The following is a 24,538-nucleotide window of genomic DNA, read 5'->3' as shown; positions in this document are numbered from 1 at the left end:
CAGTGCTGGGACAGCCAGCTCACATCAGGGATGGCAGTTCAGATACCCCTGCAAACTGCTGGAGTAGGGACTCAAACCTCTCTTGGCGAGGGAATTTTTCTGGCTAGAACACACTGGAGCTTCAGCTCGGAGCTGACTGGAATTCAGGTAGCTGCTCCATCACATGCAATCAGCCAGCTGAGCCTTCCCCTAAAATTTCAAATTGGAAGGGGAATAAAGCGACTCAATACAAGCTGCAGCACTTCCTTTTTTTTTTTCTTTTCCCCAAAGCGAGTTCTACCCTTTTCTATAAACTTTGATTTTCTATAACTGCTAGAACCACTTTGGCAAAAAGTTCAACATTTGACAGTTTTTATTTAGATGTCGACATGTGGTTTTGATATTCTTAAGTTTAGAGAGATGGTGAATTCTGTCGTTTTCAAATGTTTAACTTGTAACTGTTGGAATCTGCTGGGTATTTAAAATGGATTTGAGAAAGGAAGTAGGGTATTAATTTTATTGGGAAAAAGAGAAAAAATATTTGAAAAGTTCCTTTAAATGAATGTTTTTCTTACATAATATAGGAAAATGTATTTATATTGATTGTAGTGTTTGATACTGCATAATATAAGTGCCAGTTGGGAAATATTGCTGCAGTGAAATATTCTGTATTTATTGTATAATGAATGTTCCACAGAAAAGGCATATAATGTTTAGAAAAAATAAAATAGGATTAGAGGGAATGTATTGCATGGCTAAAGCTTTTATGTTGTGCTAATAGTACTTCAAAAACCATTTTGTATTAATAGACTGTTGCATTTGTATTTACCCTAGACTATGAACAAAGTGGGTATTTTTAAAGGCAGAGTTTATCATTGTCTGAAGAAGCCTTTAGCCAGCACCAAATTCATATTCCCACTCTCAGTTAATCATAGTCTTAATTAAACAAAGCCGAGCTGAATAGGAAGGCAGCAAGATAATTTTAGACCCTTAATCCATGGATATGAAATCCTTAATCCAGGGATATAAAATAATTTTCTGAAACCGGGAGTGAGCATGTTGCCATGTGTGACATGAGGGAAACTGAGGCAGACCCTGGGGCTGTGCTGGGGACAAGGCAGAGACGCTCCTGCGAACCTGCCCGAGCCTGTGCTAGCAGGCGAGCAGCAGCCTTTGAACAACTTGTTTTAATTATGCGAGGAGCACGCTAGCTTTCCACAGTCGCCTTTTAATCTTTTTTATATTTCTGTTTACACTCTGTCACAGATCCGTGCTGCAGTTAATTAGCGCGGCTCGGCTCGTGTGCGGTGCTGAACGCGGGACGGGGACGCGGCTCTTCCATCGCCGAGCCGACCCCTTGCCTTTACCTCAGGCTCAGGAAAATACGGAATTCTTTGGGTTGCTGGTCACAGAAAATCCTTGCAGACCTACATTTTCAAGGCAGATCTGTTGTTCGGAATAAATCCAAAGGATTTGCAGCCCGTCCATGCTTTGCGTGACAATTCCCGTGGGATGTCCCGTTGTCAGTGCCCGATCCAGTGCCTTGGGCTGCGCGACCTTCCCCGGGCACTGCGGGGCACTGGCCCCGGCCTGGGTCATGCCTGCGGCTCATCATAATCGGTTTCCCTAAAAAGTAGAGCCTCCAGCACATCTCCCCGCTCCCTGCCTCAGAGGAGCCCTGTGCAGCTGGTTCCATCCTGGGGAACCTTTTCTGTGTTCCTGGAGATACTCGGGACATCGAGGTGGCAGCGCACTTCATGGGCTTGGATCTGTAAATAATTCTGGGAGCAGCAGAGGGAGCCCAAGGACATGCAGTCTCAGCTGTGGATTTCGGACCAACGCAGTTTTTTGGGTGCTGAAGTGTTTCTGACACAAACTCTCTGCCTCTGAGTGTGGCAATAACTTATTTTGAAGCCCCCAAACTGTGCAGCGGCTGCGTGGGGCCACCTGGGTTGTGCTGGAAGGAGGAGGGCTTAGAGGGAGAGTTGTTACTAATGGGAATCTCGTTAGGGAAGGGACTTTTTAAAATTATTAATAATGAGATCAGCACAGAAATCCCAGGTGTGCCAACATCCTCTGGTGCACCAGTTTGGCTGACCTGTACAGATTTGTCCATAAGTCTGGGTAAGAATCAGGATTGGATTTGGATAGAGGGAGGGGTTTAGGTAAACTGTGCAAAATGTTACTTTACCTGGAATTTGCTGTGGGGTCTTTGCATTAGAAAAATCCTGAAATGGACATTATGAGGATTATTGGTATTATTGTTCTATAACTCCATTTTATTACTTCTGACTGATCAGGTTTCATTGCTCAGCCATAACACTCATCTGATTTTTGAGGAAAAAGTTTTTAGACAATCATTCCACTTTCTGGCATTGTTCAAAACCATCGAATTCACTTTGAAAATTTCTAAAAATGACAACTTTCTTCATCATTGAAATTCATGTTGATTTTCAAGTGCTTATTGATGGGTTTATAACTGCAAAAGGAGCCCTGCAAGCCTGACCTTCAACAAGAGATGGGCATTTTCAGAGGCAGCAGGGCCTGGGCAGGATGTTTTCATATGGTTATGCCAGAGCTCCCTCTTGTGAGAAAGAAAGATCAGAAAAGTCCAGGACTGTCAACTGGAAATGTGCAGCGAAGGTGCTGTTCAGCAGGGAAGCAATTCCCCATAGCCTTTCCTGTAAGTCTGCACATACCTCCATCCACTGGGACAAGAAAACAAAGGATTGAAGCTACCAACTTGCAAAATTGGGAAGTGGCACCATAATTTGTACTTAGCTGTGATGTGTCACCAAAAATGCTTGATAAAAATGTAGGACTATTTTTCAGTGGAAATAATTCCTCTGTTCCACAACCCCCAGTGACTTTTGTCTCTGGCAAAAAAAAAAAAAAGGCCCAACTTTATGTCAGCTAATAAAAAGCAGAAAAGAAATGAATCTGTCAAAAGTGATAAATTCTGTTTGCATTTTTGTGTTCTCTGTGCTCAGCTTTAGCTGTGATGAATTGGTGACTCTGCTGCCATCCTCAGCACAGAGACCCAGAGCTGGGCTCCCTCGTGTCCGTGCCAAGACCATGTCCCATGAGAAGGGAGGAGTTTCCAGCCATGCAGTAGCTGCTCAGGGAATAATGGGGTACATTATCCAGCAGAATGATATTGGTGACCCTATAGAGGTCTTTAGGTGTATTTTAGCTTGGGAACATTTATGGAAAATACTTGGTATTTTGTGCGATCTGGTACACTTCAAAGGGGAAAAACTCTTTCAGAAGTATTTTTATGAGCTTTAGGATTAAGTTCTTTCTGGCAGGTGTGATTTAGTAGCAGCCAAAGGGGTGACAGTCCCCAGCAGCAGTGTGACTTCACTGGGGAGAGCTGAGGCAGGGCCTGGGCAGCCCATCCATCATGAGAGCCTGGGAATTGGGGGTCCTCCCCCCTTCCTGCTGGGGTCACACTTTGCCCCATGCCCACTGCCAAGGGGGAGCTGCCCCTTCCAGAGAGAAAACAAGGGTTTAAAGAGCCTTCTACAATGTTTGTTGGTTTATTTTGCTGTTGATAAATAAACAGAGCTGCTGGGTTAGCCATTGGTGCAGCTGCTATGACTTTAATACCACAGCTGAAGTATTTGGTTTGCTTCCTCCCACCCCATCCCCTCCAGGACCTGTCACCTCTGTCCCTTTTTCATCAGGGAAAACTCTTGCATCTTACAGACTGTCCCCCAAAACCAGGGTGCACCCAGGTGATGGCACCTCCAGGGACTGACACACTGCTTTTCCAGGATGTAGTTTATTAAATCAAACTCTCTTCCCTCTGCTTGGCAAGAGTTAATTGTGCTAGTATAAGAATATTATTCCACAGGATTATTTAAAAAAAAATACATTTTTCTTACAGCAGGGAACATGTCCAATAATTGATGTGGGAATATTAATGCAATATGTATGTTATCAATTTAGAAAAGCAGAAGACATATTTCCTTAAGCTTCTAATCATTTATACATATGACCTTCATTTATACAGCAGAAGGGCTCTTCCAGAAGGCTACAATTTGCTTCAGATGTTTAGCCTGGGTATTTTACTTTACCTTCTAACTGCCAAGTTTGGGATTATTTAGCAGTAAAATTAGAAATGTGGATTTGAGTATGTACCAAAGTCCTGACAGGTGTTAATGGAACTCAAGTTGAATATTTTATTCTTTAAATAGTAAAATGTAAACCTGCATTTGTTTAGCTTTGCCTTCCTGCCAACTGTATCAGGTATCTTGTGTGACTAGAATCACTGTTTTCTGTACATGGTCTTCATGGCAGTTTCCAGTGCCTGTTCCCAGCTCAGCCTGTATTTATAATCCTAACAGATTTCAGCTCCACAGAGAATTCCTTAGGCAAATGTGTGATTCTCAAAGAGAATCAAAGAGATAGGAAAGAAAACTCTTCATGCAGCATAGGCCAGATTTGAAGAATATGCCTAAAGATGCAAATAGATGGCTGAGAGGATTTCTCAGAAGGACAAAAATCCTGGAGATGAAATGAAAGCAATTTAGGGCAGTTGTGTTAAAAACAAACAAGCAAACAAACAAACCCAAACCACTTAGTCCTTTTCTTGTCTTGTTTTTAGGCTTTCAGACACCTTTAAAAATCTGTTCCTCAGCCCATTGCAATTCAGCAATGTCACTTTCTCAGGGCAAACTCCAGGGATTTCATGTGGTCCCAGTGGTCTCCAGGTTTGCTCAGATTGCTGTGTGGGGCATGCTCTGTTTCAGAGAGGAGCACTGGATGTTCAGGAAAGGACGTGGAATACTGGCACAGGCACAGCCTTCCTTATCCCAGAAGCTGTGCTGGGAGGTGTTTATTATGTCTGCATTTTGATGTCCATCAGTGGAGACAGTGGCTCCTGAACACCTTCCTGGGACAGACTGACACCCTCTTTGGAGGCATCTTTTCCTTCTCCGTGCCTGAGAGGCAGCCAAGGTGCAGGTCTGACCACTCATGGACAGCTGGAGTAGGGGAAAGGAGCCTTCCCTGAGTAACTGAAAACCCTGGATCTGCTGTCTGACCCACACACTGATCCCGGGTGCTGGGAGGGGAGGAGCAGCCCTGGGGCTCTCTTGGTTACCCTTGCCTGAGGATGGGCATGTCCTGCTGCCCTTCTGAAATGAAGGGAACCTTAAAGTGTGGGGAGATGGGGCTAATCCTCCAATAAAGCAGCACAGTGTGCTCCCTTCCCAGCCCAGTCCCAGGCCAGTGCCTCCACAGGCCACGTCTCTGTAGTGTCCTTGTGCCCAGCAGCTCATTCTGGTCCAGTGTCTGCCACACAGGTGCACTCGGAGGGTTGCAGACTCTCAGAAGGAGGGAGAAACTCTGAAATCAAGAAGGCCTAAGCTTGTAAGAGTATTGAAAAGTAGCCTCATGCTTTTCTTGGTGTCCTTGATGAATCGAAGAGAACATCTGTATAACATAGGGCCAGAAATGCACTTTTAAAGTTGAGTCACTTGGTTTTGAATGAGAATTTGTGGCACTGGCCAGAAAATCTGTATTTGCCCAGAAGAATTATTTGATTTTCTTCTGGCTTCACCACCACTACAGAAATAATTTTGCCAAAGGAATGGGCAAATTTAATCTCAGTAGGAATCCAGTAGAAAGCGCAGTCTTATAAGGCCTTTAGTTAGACTGGGACTTAGTAGAGTTTCGATGGTTTAAAGAAAAATTCTGTCATGGCTGAGTGGTTTTCAGCCCATGGAGCTGAAACAGGCAGCCTTGCAAGGCTGTGACAATCTACGGCTGGAGCCCTCCTTCTGCTGACTCTGGGCCATGGACTCTCAAATCACCTCAGGGAGTTTGCAGTTTGCTTTGAAATTGAAACAGAGAGGAGCTTTTAGTGTAACTCTGCAGATCTCAGAAGGGCTTATCTCAGGAGGAAATATTCCAATGGCTTTGTGCTGTCAGTGAATTAAATTATATAGGCTGGCTATTTTTTCATCTTCTGTTGCACTGACCTAATTTAATACAAATACATTACTGGAGAGCTGAACTAAAATCGTGTAGGTCTTAATAAGATCAGAACAAAACCCATTGAAATCTTTTTCTCTTATGCAATTTAAATTCAATTTACAGTCACTGTTTATTTTCACATACTTGGTTGTTGTTTTAAGCACTGGGGTTTTTTTGCACTGCTTGCGTAACTCAGAGCTATTGCAGTATCAAACCGGTGCTCTTAATGCACTCTGGAATTTGGCTTTTTGGACTTTTACCATTTAGAAAATGTATCCAGTTGAAAGGACAGTCTCAGAAACAGAGGAGCCTTTCCACAAGCAGTTCCTGCTGTTGGGTGTGCAGGTAAGAAGAGATGATGATGTGAGAATAATGCCCTGAGTGCCTGTGTCCTGTCCCTGGGAGCACATCCGAGCCCTGAGCAGGCTGTGGCCATTCCTGCTGCACACCTGAGCCTCGGGGCTGCACACCTGAGCCTCGGGGCTGCACCATTCCCGTGCCCCACATCAGAATGAGGGCATTGCAAGGCTGTTATTTTGTCATTAAATGCCACACGTTGGACTCGATGATCATGGTGGTGTTTTCCTGGGATTCTTGTGCACATCTCAGCAGCTCACCTGCAAAGGCCCCTCTGGCAGGACCATCACTCTGCAGCTTGTGAGGTGCTGCAGCAGGATGGGAACAGAACAAGCATTTTGGTTTTCTATATAATGAAAAGCCTGAGCTTGATTATATTAAAAGCTTTGAAGTCCTGCTGAATGTTTGGCTTCCAGCCCAGCTGGTGGAGAGTGCAGAGAAGTGCTTTTGCTGTTTCAGTGTCAACTTGAAATTAATTTTCTCTCTCCCAGCTTGATCAGCCACTGAAGGTCATCTTATTTCAGTTGTTCCTAAAGCATCCTGCATGCACAGAGTACATGCACAGGGGTAACTGGGGTTTGCATTCACTGGGGAAATGATTTGTAGCTATTTTCAAGGAGTTTTGTAATTTATTAGTTGAATTCTGTTGCTTAGATTGAAAAAGTATCTGACAGTCAACTGGAACCAGCAGTTCCATTTTAATTCCACAGGGTAATAATTTTCTACTATTATATATAAAGCCTTACCCCAGTTATTATACATATTAGTTGTTGGGGTTTTTACAGCACCACAATGAGAAACTTGCCAAGCAATAAATTCCATTGAAAGGTTTCTTTGTGTCTTTAGGAAAAGCTTACATGAGATACTTCCCTACTTACATGTAATAAAAGGAAATAATAAGGTACACAGCACACGAGTAACCATTAACTTGTGCTATTGTGTATTTTACTGGCTTTATTATGGATAACTTTCCAAACCATACAGACTCAAACAAGTGCCTTTGCATTTCTCTGACTCTATCCTTTTAATTTACAGAAAACCTGATTCACACAGATTGTGGAATTAAATCATCACCCCAGCTGCTATGCTTTTAAGTTTCCCAAACCTTTGTGAATCATTGTGTGGTTTTGAACAGCCTGGTTGTTGTGACATAAGAATTTTTGTAATTGATCAAATATGTTTAGGATTGGTTGGTTTATATTTTTAGCCAAAAAAGTTGTTTTTAGAAGAATTTATTTAATTTTTAGGAAATTGAATTAATCTTGTTTTTAAGTCACGATTTCCTTTTTGTGTTTCCAACTAATTGCAGCACAGGAATTATTTTGATTTTTGTCTCAGACATTACAGCTTTGTTGGGCTTTGGACATTTTTTCTAATCTTCCTTCAGAAGCCCCAGTTCTTCCTGCTTGGCAGTTGTTAAGCTACCTGCCTCCTTATTTAATGTTCTGGGAGAGAGTTCTGCCCACTTATGTCTGAGACCAAAAAAACCCCAACTCTGAGGCACCAGAATAAACAAACAGGATAGAAAGCAAATGTGGCCGTGATCAGAAGCAAAGCCACGTGTGTAGGCTTAGAGCACAATTTGGGGCCTTTCTGCATTTGGGTTCCAGGAGAGCAATGATGAGTCAGTGCTGCCAGAGCTGCTTGACCACAATTAATGGGTTTGCAGCTGGCACTGGGTGTCCTTGGGAGCCTGAGAGCTTCAGGAACCCTTGCTAAAACGGTGGGGTCAGGTCATGTAACCCCAGGAACCTTGTTCTGTAGTGACTAAAACTTCCTGAATGTCTAAGTTTCATTCTAATTTCTGGAGGACAGAAAGCTAAATTGGATACAGAGGCCCCTTCAAATGCACTAACAAGGTGCAACCAGGCCCTGGAGAAACAAGTGCACTTTGCAGGCTCTGTGGTTACCCCGGATCAGCCCTGGCACGGGGGGAATTTCTGTGTTTGCAGAGGCTGCAGGGGCTGAGGAGAGGCACCAGGGCACCAGGGATCCTGATGCTCCCACAGCAGCAAAGCTGTGGGGTCCTGGGACTGGGACACAGGCACTTGAGGGACCTGAGCTGTGTCCCACATTTCTGGGGAGGGAAGAGATGAAAAAAGGAAAGTACCATCCTCAAACTGGGTTCAACTCATCTTGGGCTTTTCAGTGGTGCCCTCTGTAAGTGAACAGACATGGATTGATGCAGGGACTGGTCAGCCCTTATTAAGCCCAACTGGCAGTGGTTTGTAACTGAGAACTGCTTTTTCCAGTTAGTTTTCCCTGACTGTTCTCCTGGAGTGCTGTGGGACACTTCAGGAGCTCAGCTCTGACAGACCTGCTGGGCACACCCTGGGGCACCTGGCCCTGTGCAGGATGTGTCTGCCAGGAATCCTCACTATGCTGGGCAGTGCAGCCACAGTGACAGGGAACCAAACTACTGTAGGGGACCCTGTTGCACTGGGAGCCCCTTGGTTTTCTTCACATACACGTGGGCTGTTCTAATGTCACAGGGACTGAGATGTCACTGCTTTGTTAAAATCCCTCTCAGGCGTGTTAAAAATGCAGTATCAGGGAGCCCAATGGTGTTAAGAAATGACAGTACACTTGTTTCCAGTTTTTAATGCTTTCTTGTAAAACTGAAAATACAAAACCAGCTGAGCAAATGTAGATCTTTATATACATGAGGTCTCTGATTAAAAAAATCCTTTTTGTTAAAAAAAAAAAAAGAAAAAAGGGAAGACCGAACCAACAAGTTAAATGAAAACTGATTAAAGGGAACAACATTCTCAAATTGAAGCATACTTTCCAGGAAGGAAAACATCTCCTTTACAAGTTTATTATATAACTTACATTTACACTTTACTGAGAGAACTTACAAAACAAGCTGCTTGAAATGCTCCTCATTCCCTTAAAGCATGAATTTCAAAGTGCCACAGCAAAGGAACAGGTTCCAATATTATCTTATACAGACTATTCATGTATAAAATGGTTTGGTAAATGTGAGGTGTTCATTTAAATGAGCACATATAGGGATACAGACTAAATAAAAGTACTGAACAACACCTTTGTTATTACATACGCAGTTACAGGTATAATAAAGGAAACAAGGCCAGCACTGCTCTTAGGTATCTGTGTAGATGGAAGGAATGTGATTCAAGCAGTGATCAAAGGCACTATTCTGGAAGAATCCATTTTCATCCGTTCCATTGGAGACCATGTCTTCAGATACACACTGGGCTTCAGAGATCCCCTCATAGCCTGGAGAGGGACAAGGACATGGACACGAGTTAGTGCCATGGTGCACGAGAGGAGGGAAGCACAGCCTGGGGCCTGGGGGCCCACAGCACAGCACAGCACAGCACAGCACAGCACAGCACAGCACAGCACAGCACAGCACAGCACAGCGTTAATGGAAGGACAATAGTGCTCAGCATCAAAGCCTTGCCAGGAGAGGCACAGTTTTCAGTGGGTGTTTGTGTCATCATAGCTGGTGCTCCCTTTCATTTCTGGGCAAAGCTGTGCACTTGCAAGTGAAGTGCAAGAAACAGAGCACAGCTCTCTTGGGACTCAGTCATTATCTGAACAGGACATCAAAACAATGAGTGGCCAATGATCCTGCTAAGTGTGCTACTAGAAGTGATGCAGTCCTCTTGGTTTGGGTTTTTCCTTTTAATAGCACTTTGAAAAAATATTCCATGTGTCTCCCAGCTGCTCTTAAGATGCAGAAGAAATCTGGATCCTACATTTATTGGCTCTCCACATAGTGCAGGTCTGAGGAAGCTTGGCTGGGGCAGGTCAGGCTCACAGGACATACGGAAAGAGCTGTGAACCTCAGCCCAACAAAGCCCACCAGCCCAAGCTGGTTGCTGCTTGCCAGGCTACCAGAAAGCCACGACAGTAGGGGAGAATTTCTCTGTCCTTCTTTCATAATGCCAAAGCTCCACAACTATTACAAACCTCCTGAGCTGCACATCCCTGTGGAAAGGAGCAGGTTTGCCATTCTACCAGATGCTATGGCATTTATTGCCTACTCCAAAGGACATGAAAATTTCCGATTATGACCCCCTATAGGCTGCTTTTGCAACTGGCCAGTCAAGGCCCACATGCACAGGTTCATTTCACTGCAGGAAAACCTGTCCACTTCATTGTGGCTATTTTACTATTAGGCATGTTTTTATTATTTGAGATCAAATTCTCTACTTACTTACATTTCTGCATTTGCCTATGACTTATTAATTTACTGTTGGTTTACAGGTCAGATTCTGCTGTCTGCAGAAATCTGGCACACAGTGAATGTCCAGAGGTTCTGGAGGATGACCTCAGCATGTTTATCTGTGTCGGGCCAAGTGGAGTGACCAGTATTTTGATAAGTTTTGTGAGTGTTTATGTTATGTTAATTTCTATTTGATGAGCCTGTATACAGGGTGGATACAGAACCACAGATGGATAAAACCCAAGATAAGCATACACCCCAGAAATCATTATTAGATTCCAGATAGAGTAAACTATCCAAAGTCCTGAACAGAAAATAAAAATTTATTGACTGTTAATGTGATTCATGGAACAGCTGTTTGCCAGTCACATTGGGCATTCCTGTGAGATGAGATCTCATTTAATATTAATGGTGCTATAAAAGCCTGAAAAAAATTAATGCATAGCCTTGATGAATCTTGCTAACCTGAATGGTTCTATTTTACACACTAAAAGATGAGATGAGATATATATATTTCATACATGTTTATGTTTCAGCCTTTTAAGTATTTGCATGCCTCAATAACCACTCTAAAAACAAAAATACTAAACAGAAACATTTCATGATCGTTTAGGCCCAGACAGAAAAATCAACTGTTGTTGAAGTTGGTGTCTTGCCACAGTATTATTCTTTACTGCTACAATTTCTTTTGGAAAGTTTATTTAGTCTGTTCTTTAAATATTGCAGGCTGTCAATCTAAGCTTGAAATTTGATGTTAACATGAAAAACCCCTATGTTTTAGTAGTATCAAACTTATGAGTAACACTAAAGAATTCAAAGTTGAAGCTGAAACTTCATCTTAAATGTTTCCCTTGTGTTGGTTACTGATGCATGCACTTCCCAGAATGGAACGGCAGACAAATGCGTGCACACTTGCTCTGAACAGAGTCTCCTTTAATACAAAACAAACAAGAAAGTCAACTCTAATTTTGTGGTCTGACTCAGGCCCCAATTCAAAAAGCACTTAAACATATGTTTTCAGTATTGCCCTTAACCGAGGTGCCCTCCTGAGTGCAGACATGAAGAGAACTTTCTTGGAGATATGTAAGTAAAGATTGCAGCAAATGGTTGTGCTTTATGGCTCTGACAATACTCATGTTTTGTTTGATTCCAGCAATTCTGTCAATTATTAATTTTAAAGATAGAAAAAAAAAGAATACTATAATAGTGAAGTACTGTAGTAATGCAGCCATTATAACTTTGACCTGATTATAAAAGCCTTCCTGAGCACACCTGAAATGTGCAATGAACAGACCACACAAAAATGCAGGCAGTGCCTTGTCAGCTCTCCTGAAGGTGGGTGCTGCCTATGGCATCCAGCAGAATGGAATAGACTTTGTCTATCAGTCAAATACAGCAGGATTAAAAAAACAATTTGCTTTCCTTCTGGGGTTTTCATAAATGAAAATTAATTTCAGGGCTATTTTTTATACAAACATGTTTTTGTCATAACACTGAAAATAAAATGTGTTCTTTGCCCCTCCTGCTACGAATATCATATGGATAATTCCTTACAGGTGGAATAAATTACCTGTTGAAGCTAAAGGTGCATTGAGTATGTGATAGCCATTCTGCCTCAGAGGATTGAAGCAATGGGATTCCCCTGTGAGCACATCACCGCTGACAGACTGGTCCATTGTTCTGTAGCAATCTCCGTAGTGGAAACAGTTTTGTATGGAGTGAAAGCTGCCTTGGTAACCTGAAAGCAGATATTGCACACAATTCAATCCTGCAGTGGTACTACCTCCACTCCTGTCACAGCATTTCATTACTGTTGGGGGGTTTAGTTCCACAGTTTTAACTTTGGAAAAATGATCATCCTGTTCTGTAAAGTGCAGTTACAGAAGAGCTGCATCAGACTCGGTCCCACAAGGTGCTGTGGACTGTGATCCCCATCAAGCAAAAATCTCAAGGATGGGCTTCATTTCAAGCAATAGATCAGCTGAACACAGTCAACAGCACCCTTGGATCCAAGGCAAGTAGTGACCCCTCACTGGATCAGGTCCAGGATGCTCAGCTCCTAAGGGAATGTCTCTGTAACGAATCACTGTTAATTTAAATACAATAATGCACTATTTCAATAAATAGCATTGCTTTGTTTTCAGTTCAGTAAAGTCTTTTGCCATCCAGAGTGTGCTGTGCACTGCTGGAGACAGCGCTGTTTGTCCAAAACACCCTCACAGGTTCCTCAGACTTCTTTCCCAGACTGTTCTTGATTCAACTGAACCCCCTTTCACTGGACACAGGGGACCACAGTGTGCAGGCAATGACCTAGAAGTGCAGGACTGACTCCAGATAGTTGTCAGGTGAAGAGTTCAACCAGAGGCTCTCCTGCTTCTGGAAAGTGCTGAGATAGATCTGTATGGTCTCTGCTTGCCTCAGTCATTCTGCTTTTGGGGCATGTTCAACTTTCATCCTCCACGTACCAAACATTCTTAGATCCTGGGGTTTTTTTCCCAAGTGTTGTATTATCAGTACCCAGCAGTTTGGATTTTGCCATCAGAATTTGTGAATGAGTTGTAGACAACAAAGGAAGATATTTAACAGTAAAGGACAAATGAATTCCTGAGGAAGGAATTTTGCAATTTATAAGTTGTTCCAACATCCTAAAAAATTGTAATTTGTTCCCAGAAGGATGATCTCAAAATACATCACAGTATTTAAACTAACCATGGCCTGATTTAATTCTCTTCCTTCCTCCTGCCTCAATAAGCTCTTCCTTATTCTGGGTGCAGTGCACACTAACTGCACATTCCTATCAGCTACCCCTTTTCCTGCCTTCTCTGAAACGATTCTCCTTGCCTTAAATGCAACTGAAGTCAACCAAATTAAGCTTAAAGTCTAGCAGAACGTGCTTCAGGACTTTCCTCCAATTGCCAGAAAAAATATAGAGTTGTTGTCTTTCTTCTCTTAGTCTTACAGAGAGTGAAACATTTCCTCAGGAACTCCTGCAGAAGCTCAGGGCAGTTCAGTGAATCCCAGTCCCAGCCACGTTTCCCCGTTTCCAGCTGACAGCTCGGCCCCACTCACAGCAGAGACCTGCCCTGCTGGGCTGCCTGTGCTGCTCTCCAGTCTGTTTGTTCAGAAATTAAATCCTGTGCCTGTCCCCAGAGCAGCTGGGGCTATATGGGGTGAACTGTGAGCTTGAACACCCTTACAATTCCTGCAGTGTGCAAGCTCTCTCCTGTTCAGTAAGATCCCCCACACTTCTCTGTGTTTTCCCTCTACTCCCGAAGTCTGACCAAGCAGACAATACCAGGCAAAGCTCGGGGTCTGGTCACTTCATATTTCCTAAGTTAGCAATAAATAAGGCCAAGTGAGGCAATTCTTGAGTAGAAATGTAATCAATTCATTGAGTGATGAAAGATTTGCTCTGAAGCTTCCCAGTTTAAGATGTGCTTTGACTGAATCTGCAAGGATTAGATGCTTAATTTCTCGAGAACATATGATCCACTACAAAATACCTAAATTAGTGATGTCCACAATTAGTGAAGTCCTAATGGATGACTCTTAGATAAAGACAGTACACACTCTGTACCAAGGCTGCTCATACTTGCTGCTATGGCAAAGGCAGCCCAAAAATGTGGAAAGCTGAGCATTAAATGATGCATGTCCTTCCTTGGAACAAACAGCCAGCCACCTCTGTTTACTGCCTGGAGAGTCTGGCTCAAAGAACCAAGGAGCTCTTATGAGAGGTAGCACAGCCCTCTTTTGATGTGGTTTTAGGTACAGTGAGTTATTGATTGGCTTTGATACTTATCCTTTCTGTTTACAAAACAAACTCCTTGCTGTAAGCCTTCTAAAAATACAGCCTTTGAGATGAGCAGCGAAAAAAAGAGACAGTTGGCTTGAAAGGAGGTTCAACTGGTTGCAGAGAACACTTAGATGCATTGCTAGAGAAAAAAAATGAGCCTTTTCCAGAATGTCTGCTACAGACATCACTTCTAGGGAAGGCATGACGTGTATTTTCTCTATCCCTGTAGCTGCTGTCCTTCCCTTGTGCTCCCAGGCTTGCCTTTGTTACATCAATTAAAAATCTTCATGATCTACAGAGCTGGCACAGTGGCTTAGAAAAGCAGAGAGCAGCCAAGCATGACAGAACTGGATTGAAACTAGTCACATCCAGGGTTTTCCCAAGCCCTGTGGGGAAAGGTTATTTTGAAGTGTTTTGAGTTACACTGTCTGGAAATACCTGAAGCAGAGAACTGCCTCAGAATCAGTCTGGAAAAGAACTGCCATGAGCAATGAAATCCTCTTTTGGATTGCAGTGTTTATCCCTCGGCACCACTGTGAGATAATCTGAGAGGGCAGAGGGAAAAGTTCCTGGAACCACCCAGTGGTGAGGGGGGTGTAGGAAAATCCTGGTGCTACTGCACTGCTGACTTTACCAGGAGCTGATTTCTGCCAAGCGCTTCACAGAGAAATACAGAGAAATGCACCTTCCCTGTTCTAACCTGCCTGCAAGGTGGGATAAATGCTGGTATGAAACTAAAGAAAATACATGGAATGAGGAAGGGAAAGGGTGCAGATAGAACAAAGCATCACACTAAAAATGGGATTTCTGACCCTTTGGGTTCATTGCCTTTAGTTGCGGTTCCTTTACATTTCTTTAAATGCTTCACTGAGAAAATATGGGGAATTAAAATATTATTAAAATCCCATAACCAAGCGTTGGGTTAACAACCACATATGGTTGACTGAACTAAACAGGGAGCATTTTTTACAAGTTCTTAAAAAAGACTCCCTTCAGGGGTTAAAATACAAAGTAAGCAAGAAGGCTGGTCCAGTGCAGACATCCCTGCTCCTTCTAGAGTGCAAATCTGTAGTACCAACTTGGCAATAAGTGTTTCACCAATATTTTTTTTGCCACATGGATTTCAGGTTTTCCTTCAGTTTTGATTTAAATCAAGAATTTTCTGAGGTTATTTTCAAGTGAAGAATTTACTAAATGCCCTGTCAGTTTAAATGATCACTGTTAAATGTTTTATGTACAGTAGATGTAGAAATATAACAGTTCATAAAGGAATAAACTGAGTTCCAAACATAACATTTAGTTAAAATTTTGCTTTGAAATAATTTGTGGCAGAAAAGCTGCACTTAGCCACTTCACACAGGGCACTGGCTGCCTCTGCTTCTCTAAGGCACAGCCTAGAAAACTTCAAGCAGCTTTAAAACGAATGATGTAATGAGCAAATAATTGGAATATGGCTATTAAATGCCATCTTGTTATGTCATGTCATTTACATGTATTTGCAAATAAATCTCAGCTTTTCAAATTCCATAAAATTTCTGACAAGAAATCATGTCAGGTATAAATAACTACAGGATTCCATTGCCTGCCAAATTCTTTCAGCATGTAATGATTTCCATGTGATCTTACTACAGCTAGGTTAAAACATATAAATAATGTCAGCTTGTTCTTTCATTATCAATATTTCTGCTACCAGCCTGACGAAGCTGCCATCTCCTAAAAATTCCACATCCACACTGTTTATGTGCTTCTGTACAGATGCCTGGTTCTACACTAAGTTTATGTGGTGTACCTTTTTTTGGCAAAAATTCAAAACCCCCAAATTATTACAGATTCCATTAGAAAATGTGCTATTAATGAACTGAGAGGTAAAAAGAAAAGAAAAAGTAGAGCAAGTACAGCTAAGTACAGGTTACAGATAATTGGTTTCAAAGGCTGCTAATCAAAACTGATTTTGGAATGACCACTTCCATAATTAATTTATAATAATACTTCAACATTTGGCCAAAGTGGAAAATTATTGCTTTTTCAAAACCACATGACATAACACTTAGAAAGCAACAATTCATTCAAAAGGAAATGTGGTTTTCTTAAGGAATAAAGTCAATTTATTTAAGTGGTTCAAAACTTGTTCTGTCTATGCATTTGTTTCTGCCGTAGTAATGAGCTGCTAAACTTTCCTCTTGTGGCTTGTAGTTATTTAGCTCATTATAGCAACATAATCATATATCATTATATGCTATCATAAATCTGCCACTTCTCCCTTACAGAGTTAATCTTTTTAAATTGAATAATCTGTTGAGCATCAGGTTGAGTTAGTTTTTCCTTCAGCACAAATCATTAAATATAATATGCTTTAACTTTTCAGACTAAGCCTTTCCAAGCAAAGAGCAACAACACTGCTCAGAAAACGAGGGGCAGAGGGAACTGCTGGGATACCCAACCCCATCCCAGCTGGGAGCTGCTCAGGGGTTTGGGCTCAGGCTCTTGCAAGCAGACAGATGTCCTGCACACTTCTTTATTGGGAATATTCACCACATTTTAGCAGCTCACCATCTGGATTGCATAACAGATTTCTGAAATATGCAAGCTCCTGTTACTGGGAGAATCTGTGATAATAATATCTCTTGCTAATTTGTGCCTCAAAAATTTCAGGAACATTAATTAGTTCCCACAGCAGAACTCCAGAATAGGTATGTAAGCTTGCAATTAAAAAGGCTGAGTAATTCAGAACAAAAAATGTTTTAAATTAAGCTGTGGGACAGCTGCCTACTGCTCCCATTCCTGTCCTCGAATCCCACAGGCACTCTCCAGTTGTACAGAGTGCATTTACATGTTACTGTATAACATAAAACAAGCCAAACTTCCAAATAATAAATGAAAAAATGTTTGCTTTCTTTGTCTAATTCCATGTCTTGTGCATCACTATGAGTGGACGGAGCAGGACACTGCCAAGGTGTGCCTCAACCCTTGTATTCTGGGAATGGATGGCTCCTGCAGGGTCACTGCAGGCTGGATGACCAGTCAGGGGAGGTGCATGGCCAGCAGCCTTCTACTGAAGAACCTGAATAAATGCAATAAATCTGCTGTTGGGACAGCTTTCCCCATTATGATGACATATCACAGCATGGACCTGTCTTAAAATTTCCATCCGTATGTACATCAATCCAATTTAAAAACTGGAGTGCCCACTGAAATGCTGACACTATTAGCCAAATATGAGAAAGCAAAATAAATTCTTTCTCTCCAGCTAGAAATTAGAAAAGCTGTAAAAAACAAAAAGAGGGAAGAGTTACCTTGAGATCCCTGCTGTACAGACTGGTTAGGAAATGGGGCGTACGGTGTATTTGGTATCCCAGAAAACTGCTGCCCGTTGGGTGACTGGCTGTGGGATGATGGAGAGCCGTGTTTCTGCAAGAGGGAAGGTGGAACTAAAGCTTTCAGGGGGCTGACAAGTGGAGAGATTATGTTGGGAGCAAGCCTAGAAAAAGAAAATAAAGGAAAACTTCACATATCACATCATAATATGGCAAAATGAAATACTTGTATGAACTACTTCCATAATGGCCAAACTATAGAGAAATCTGTTTTGCAGGTACAAATTATATTGAAAAAAGGACAACAATGCAGTGCTACCTTCAGATATTTGCTAGGAGGCAAGAGAGTTAGACAAGGAATTCTGTTCCTTAACACTGACTTCCTGCACTTGCCATAAATGCCAGATCAAAATGACACCACTCCTTAATGAGCAACTTAAACACAGCTCCATCTGATTTAGAACTTTGTGAGCTGAGATACATGTCTAGAAACAGAAGTAGAAAGTGTAGCTAGAAGGGGTAAATGCTAGAGAATTGTTTAAGTGCCTTCATAGCTGTAACAGGGTCAAGATGCAGCCAAGACAAAGAAAAGCATTCATTTCACTCTGAGAACCTGAGAAGGACCTCTTTGAGCAGCACCAGAACCTTCAGATGCTGCAAAATCCACCTCACTGTCTGAGAGCCACCCTGTGGAAACTTCCCAGCTACAGAACCCAAGGAAAAAAAATAAAACAACCTCTGCAGGTTGTAATAGATGTCACCGAGCTGGAAAAAAAGTACTGAGCACAAACCGTTGGAGGCAGACAAAAATTAACTAAATGAAAACTCCAATCTCTCACTGGTGTCTTCCTCTACCCCTGCACAAGCTGTTCAAACACCATAAAGCATCATTTCACAGGACGGCTTCTTGGAGCAGTTGGACTGACCCTGGGAGCGAGGCTGTGCTCCAAGGAGGGTTAAGCACTACATGAGAGTGTGCAAGAGGTAAACAGAGGGGAACTGTGAATAAATGGTGACAACAGCTTAACCAAAGTTAACATGAGAGGCACAGGAATGCTGCCAAAAAGCTGTCACAGTGACACTAAATATTAGAAGGAGTTTAAATCAACCAATGCAAGCCCATCCTATGCTCAGATAATTCCATCTCCCAAAACAAGGAAGCAAGTCCTATAATACAAACTACGAAGACTGAATCTCCCCAGACTAAACTGAGGAATTAAGCTAGTGTTGTTAAGTGGGTGAAGGGAAGGATATTTTCAAGTTAAATAGCAAGAACTAGAAAACTGTCAGAGACGTATTTTCTGAAAAATCCTTTCCTTAGGATTTTTCCTCCTGAGAAGCTGAGAGGCCTCAGGAACAAAATGTAAACAATGATTATCTGCTGCTGTGGAATGCAACGGGTGGATCTGTGATTGGTCTCATGTGGTTGTTTCTAATTAATGGCCAATCACAGTCAGCTGGCTCGGACTTTCTGTCCAAGACACAAGGTTTTGTTATCATTCTTTCTTTTTCTATTCTTAGCTAGCCTTCTGATGAAATCCTTTCTTCCATTCCTTTAGTATAGTTTTAATGTAATATATATCATAAAATAATAAATCAAGCCTTCTGAAACACAGAGTCAGATCCTTGTCTCTTCCCTCATCCTCAAACCCCTGTCACAGAAAAAAATTTTCTTTTGCGAGAAAGATACTCTCTCCAGTAAGTACTGATCAGTAATATGTAAAATAAAGAGGGCTACTGCCAATATAAAGGAGCCAACATGTAAGGAGAAAAATATCCTATTTGTTCTGGTTTGGAAAAGGCCTGGGGCTGCAGAGGTGCCAAAAAGGGACCGGGGGTCCCCTGTGCTCCGCCCAGCTCAGGGACCAAACACTCCCTGGAGCTGCCACCGGCCCCTGCTCCAGCACACAGCCACAGGGACATCGTCCTCCACCCGCCAGCAACGCTCTTAGAGGCCTGGAAATGCTTCTATCTGAAAGGAGATTAAAAAGATTGCAGTTGTTTTAGTTGGAAAGATAATAGCTAAAGGGCTCATGATAGTGACATTTATATGGGTAATGACCACACACACATTTAAAAGAGAAACAAAAGATGTACTAAAAACTCCAATGCCGGGATGAGCCAGAAACCAGTGCTGGGATGAGCCAGAAACCACTGTGAATAGGGGAGGGAAATGCTGCTGGGGAGCAAGTCCTCTGCAACTGCCTGTGTTGGGTTTCCTCTGCCTGCTCTTGGAATGTCTTGTCCCGGCTACTGCTGGGAAACGCAGCACCCCATAGAGACCTGCTGGACTGCTACGAGTGCTTTGTTAGGATGGGCCATCGTGTTTCTAAATTCTATGCAATCATGCTGCTTTGTCGAACAAAAATGGTACACTTAGGTATCCAGCTGTGGGAATACTGAAAATCCCAGCTTCTCTACCCAGTTTAACTACTCCCAGAGGCTACTTAAATCTTAACCATGCGAGAAGAATTTAAGTTTTTATTGTTATTTTTAAAGCAATGCTTGTCCCCACTCACACTCTTGCATTCCTGTTTTTCCTGTGTGTGAGCTCAACAGGGTTTGTGCCTCGAAACCTCTGAGATGAGTGTTCAGGGGTGGAGAGGTCCCCTGCCAGGCCAGAGGGGTGCAGGCCCTGCTCCAGCTGGGAATGCTGAGCGGTGTGTGGAGCTGCCAGCTCGCTGCTCCCGCCGGGCACGGCTGCCCTGGTGCTGGAGCTCAGCAAACATTGCTGGCTGTGGGCAGCTGTATCCTGGGAGCAGGAACATGAGCTGAAACCCTGACAGCTCCGGGGAACACTTGAGCATCGCTGCCTCCTCTGCATCAGAAGAGTTTCACAGAGCTGAGCAGTTCACCATAAAAATCTGCTACGTTCTGCTCGAGCTCTCCCAACAAGGAATTTCGTATGTTTCCTGGAAGTTAAGGCACAGTTTTCAGCTAGGAAAGAACTTTGCTCAGCAGAAAAATCTGGCTATGTTCACTCAAGTGGCCAATACGTAGATCTGTGTCCTTGAAATATTCATCACAATCCCTATGGCTCAAGCTGGTCCCTAAAATATTACTCTGTGTGTGTGTGCATGTGTGAATGTGCTCTGGCACACTCAAGGGGAGATTTTCCTCAGCCAAACTGTCCAGTCTCCAATGCTGTGTTTTTAATTCTCTCCTGAGTATCTGCCTACTAATTCAGTTGCTGTGATACTCCGGTTGTTAAAAGAGGAGGAATCATTCCTGATACAAATTAAACAGATAATGCATTAGAGCCTAAAAGGTGATGCCTTCTGTGTGGAAGATGAAACACTGAAAGACTTACAGCAGGAACTCAGCTGGATACACTAGAATTCCCAGGCAGCAGCTCAGACATGTGTGTTTCAATAACTAATAGCCTGCACATTTCCTGTTAATACTGTACTACAACCACAGTTTGCTTTGGTTTGGAAAGTAATAATAAATATATACCATATATTTTACCTTAATTGTAACTTGCATAATTCAGTAAATTTGCAGGTCCTTTGGGGCCTTTTAATATATATCTGTGCCTATATATAGCTATATATAAAGAGATATAAATACTCTCACAGGCATGAAAAAAACCCCATATCCTTCCTTAATTCATTACATTTGAGGGCTCCTGGCTCTATGGAATATTTCTGTTGAGGGCCATACAAGGGTGTGATGGGGGAGCCTCCTCTCCACCCTGTCCAAGACACAGGAGCAACAGGACACGCACCACGGAGAGAAGGAGCTTGGATGGAAACAAAAGGAACATTTTGCTCACACAGCATGCCCTGGCCTGTGCCATTCACAGCCACAGGAGCCACAGAACCAAACAAAATACCTATTTTTTTACCAAGGGACTGAATAATTTAATGGCCAAAACCAACATTTCCATGCTAAGCGAGGGGTAATCACATCTTGTGCTTCAGGATGTAAAGTGATCGCCTGTGGAGGAGAAGAGGAATTCTGCTCTCTTCACTCACCACAGCTCAGGGTGACTTACACGTACTGGGGCCTGTTCCAGTTCCCCCTGAAGCACCCTGGAGGATGGTGCTGGAGATGGAATTCCTGCCTGAGGGAGCTGGGATTGCAGGTGGGATTGCAGGGCCAACACTTCCTCTGAGGAGGCATCAGCAGGCACTCAAGGAAAAGGACTACTCAGAAAAATCCTGTGTGATTCACACACACAGCCAAAAGGAAACTTTGGGAATAACTGAGCCTAACTCAGTAACCACCTTGTCTGTGGCACTGTGCACATTTCTGCACCAACACTGCCCAAAAAGGCCCAGCTCCACAGCCCTTCCCACAGGAACTCCTGCAGTCAAATGGGACTCTACCCACAAAGAATCATGAAACCAAGCGGCAGTCATGGACAACAAACCTGTTCCTCAGCTCTACTGGAAAGCATTTGTCACATCAATGGAAATACTCAGAAATCTTGGTCCTAACAAAAGGACTTTTTAAAAGGGAAAATTAAGTCGAAACATAGAAAAGATTGATCTTCCTCTCACTTTCTAAGTGCACACCCTAGGAATCTCAACCAGAAATCCCACTGAAACTTTTTATAAACTTTCTTGTGATCATGCTTTAACAATAAGTTTTGGATGGTGGAAGTTTATATGAAATTGTAAGTAAGGCCTGTGTGAGGGAGCCACCTGTGTATGCCATGAGCCAGCAGTGACCTACAGAAAACACATCTAAAGGCTACAAGCACCATGGCTTTGCTTTAGAATTGTTGATCCTGTCTGCACTCTCAGCCTCCCCAGGCAGGCAGGGGTGTTTAAGGCTCTCTGTATTCTCCCAATGCACACCAAATGTCCTGTTCCAATAGCAGTGCAACATAAAGAACCAAAAAAATAAATTATGTAGATGGACATGGATTGTTCTGAGATTTCCATCACAATGTCTGGCTAGGTGTTTTCTATATATCCATAGTGCTCAGTCTGAGGAAGAAATAGATTACCCCTCTGCTTCAGTCTTTGTTCAATACCAGTTCCAGGACAAATTAACAGAATAAGAAATTATAAAGCTTCTTTAAGATAAGAGGGCTTGACTAGACCTTGACTGCCAAACACTACATACAGTATACTTAGTAAATACTGAATGGAACTGAAAATTAAAACGGAAAAATAATAAAAATTAATTCAAAATAAGATTTTTGAATTATAAATAGGAATGAAGTATAACTGCAAATGGAAATATGTAAGACAGGAATGTTTCCAATATGAAAACTGTCTGGTTTGTTTTTTTTTTAATGGTGTGATGGCTTGATTGGCAGATTCCTCAGCCAGACAAAGAACCTCAACCCATATCCCATTAAGTTCAGTGGAAAGGGGACCAAATCCAGGCTGAAAAACATCTGTCCTTTATGTCAAATCATTTTTTTGTATATTTTGGGTTATAAGACCATTCTGTAACAGTTCCATGCACAGCAGTACAGCCAGATTGAACAATCATGACTTTTGAGAATCATGACTTAAATCAGATTAACATGAAGAAAAATAGCAAATAAAGCAGCAGAGTAAGAAGCACAAGCCAAAGCAGCTCCACATTTTATCTGAAGTGCAGCACTGTAGCCACTTACAGGAACTGAGAGTTTCCATGAGATGAGGTTCTCCCATAAAACCCAGCACTCCAACCAGTTCATTCATAAAATCTCTCCCCCAAGCATCATAGTCACTGATACTGTGAGAAAGTCCAATTCAGTTCCAGGACCAGGAGATTATTTTTTTTTAATGGGAAAAAAGTTAACACGGATTTTCATCTCTTCCCATAATATTAAAAATGATGTGTAAAGCTCTGCTAATCAGGTCCCTGGATAGAGCCCAATCTCTGGCCACGTGTTTCTGTTCTGGGTCTTGCCCTACGGGAATTTCTGTCAGCACATGCTCAGGAAACAGTTACACCGTTCACTCGTTTGGACTTTTCTGTAAGACAGACTCTATCTGAAGTTTGGTGAACCTTTGCACTAATCACTGCCAGGTGCCTCTCGCTACGTTTCTGGAATGCAAGGAATCTTTTCCTTCTCTCCCTCTTTTCCTTTCTCCTCTTCCCCCCCTCTCTCTGATATATAATAAATCCTTCAACACAGATCACCTTGCTGGGCATCATTGCATTTCTTACCTTTTCCTATAAACAATGAGCACCCAAGTCCCAGGGCTGTGACACAGGGCTGTGACTCCAGGGTACCCCAAGGTACTCCAAGGCACAACACCTTGTCTCTGGTTTTCCTACATGGCCAGAGGCTCTGTCCCTGCTCTGCTGCAGCTGCAGCCTGTGACACACCTGTGTGTGGCATCCTCAAAGTACTGCCAAGGCAATGGCAGCCTTCTGGCTTTTAGACAAATAAAAAATACTAATTTTCACTCAAAATTCTGCCTTGGATTACCTGGATCCAGTTCTGCACCTTCACTCACCCACACAGAGCCAAGTCCACAAGTGCAGGAGCTGCTCTGCTCTAAGGAGTAAGAGGGGCTTAATAAATATTATGGAGAACACTATCCACAGCAACTTTCATGTGACTGAAGAGTCACAGGTCATTTAACTGCTTTAGAATATTTTTAGTGATACCAAAAACAGTGATATTAAAGCAATTTCATGTTCAGAATCACAAAGGAGCCCTAGGAGTCCTCTCCTGGTTCACTCAGGGGTTTTCTGTGTGAGGCTGCTCTTGGCCCAGAGGAGCTTCCTGAAATACTGACATACTCCCTGTGTGCTCTAACAAGTACATGTGCACCTCTGAGTGGGCATAGAACATAACTCAGTGTTTGTCACACATGTCATCATCTACACAAGCTCACAAACCACACAAACACACTCTGTGTCAAATGAGTATCTCTACAATCGTTCTGACCTGAGATGTGCAACTTCTGCAGAGCAGTTCCTCACAGGGATCATTATGGGAACTGTGCCATTCCAAAGGAT

At 42.6% G+C, this 24,538-nt stretch overlaps 1 protein-coding gene across 5 annotated transcripts in view; it reads right to left on the bottom strand.

Moving 5' to 3' along the window:
• Positions 1–8,932: 8,932 nt before the first annotated feature.
• The window catches only part of GLIS1 (GLIS family zinc finger 1), a 178,551-nt gene continuing 162,945 nt past the window's right edge, over positions 8,933–24,538 (bottom strand). For 3 of the 5 annotated variants that reach the window (XM_030953190.1, XM_030953189.1, XM_030953191.1), the window contains exons 9-11: positions 17,600–17,784; positions 12,084–12,251; positions 8,934–9,558 (exon numbers count right to left, since the gene is read on the bottom strand). In XM_030953190.1, coding sequence (XP_030809050.1) covers positions 9,422–9,558; positions 12,084–12,251; positions 17,600–17,784 — 490 coding nt within the window. In that variant the 3' untranslated portion in view covers positions 8,934–9,421. Of the gene's footprint in view, positions 9,559–12,083; positions 12,252–17,599; positions 17,785–24,538 lie in introns of all 5 variants that reach the window. The other 2 variants (XM_030953193.1, XM_030953192.1) reach the window with 2 other exon arrangements.

The sequence above is a fragment of the Camarhynchus parvulus genome, chromosome 8 (genome assembly GCF_901933205.1).
Source record: "Camarhynchus parvulus chromosome 8, STF_HiC, whole genome shotgun sequence".
NCBI classification, from domain to species: Eukaryota; Metazoa; Chordata; class Aves; order Passeriformes; family Thraupidae; genus Camarhynchus; species Camarhynchus parvulus.
This window is presented reverse-complemented; position numbering and strand designations above follow the sequence as displayed.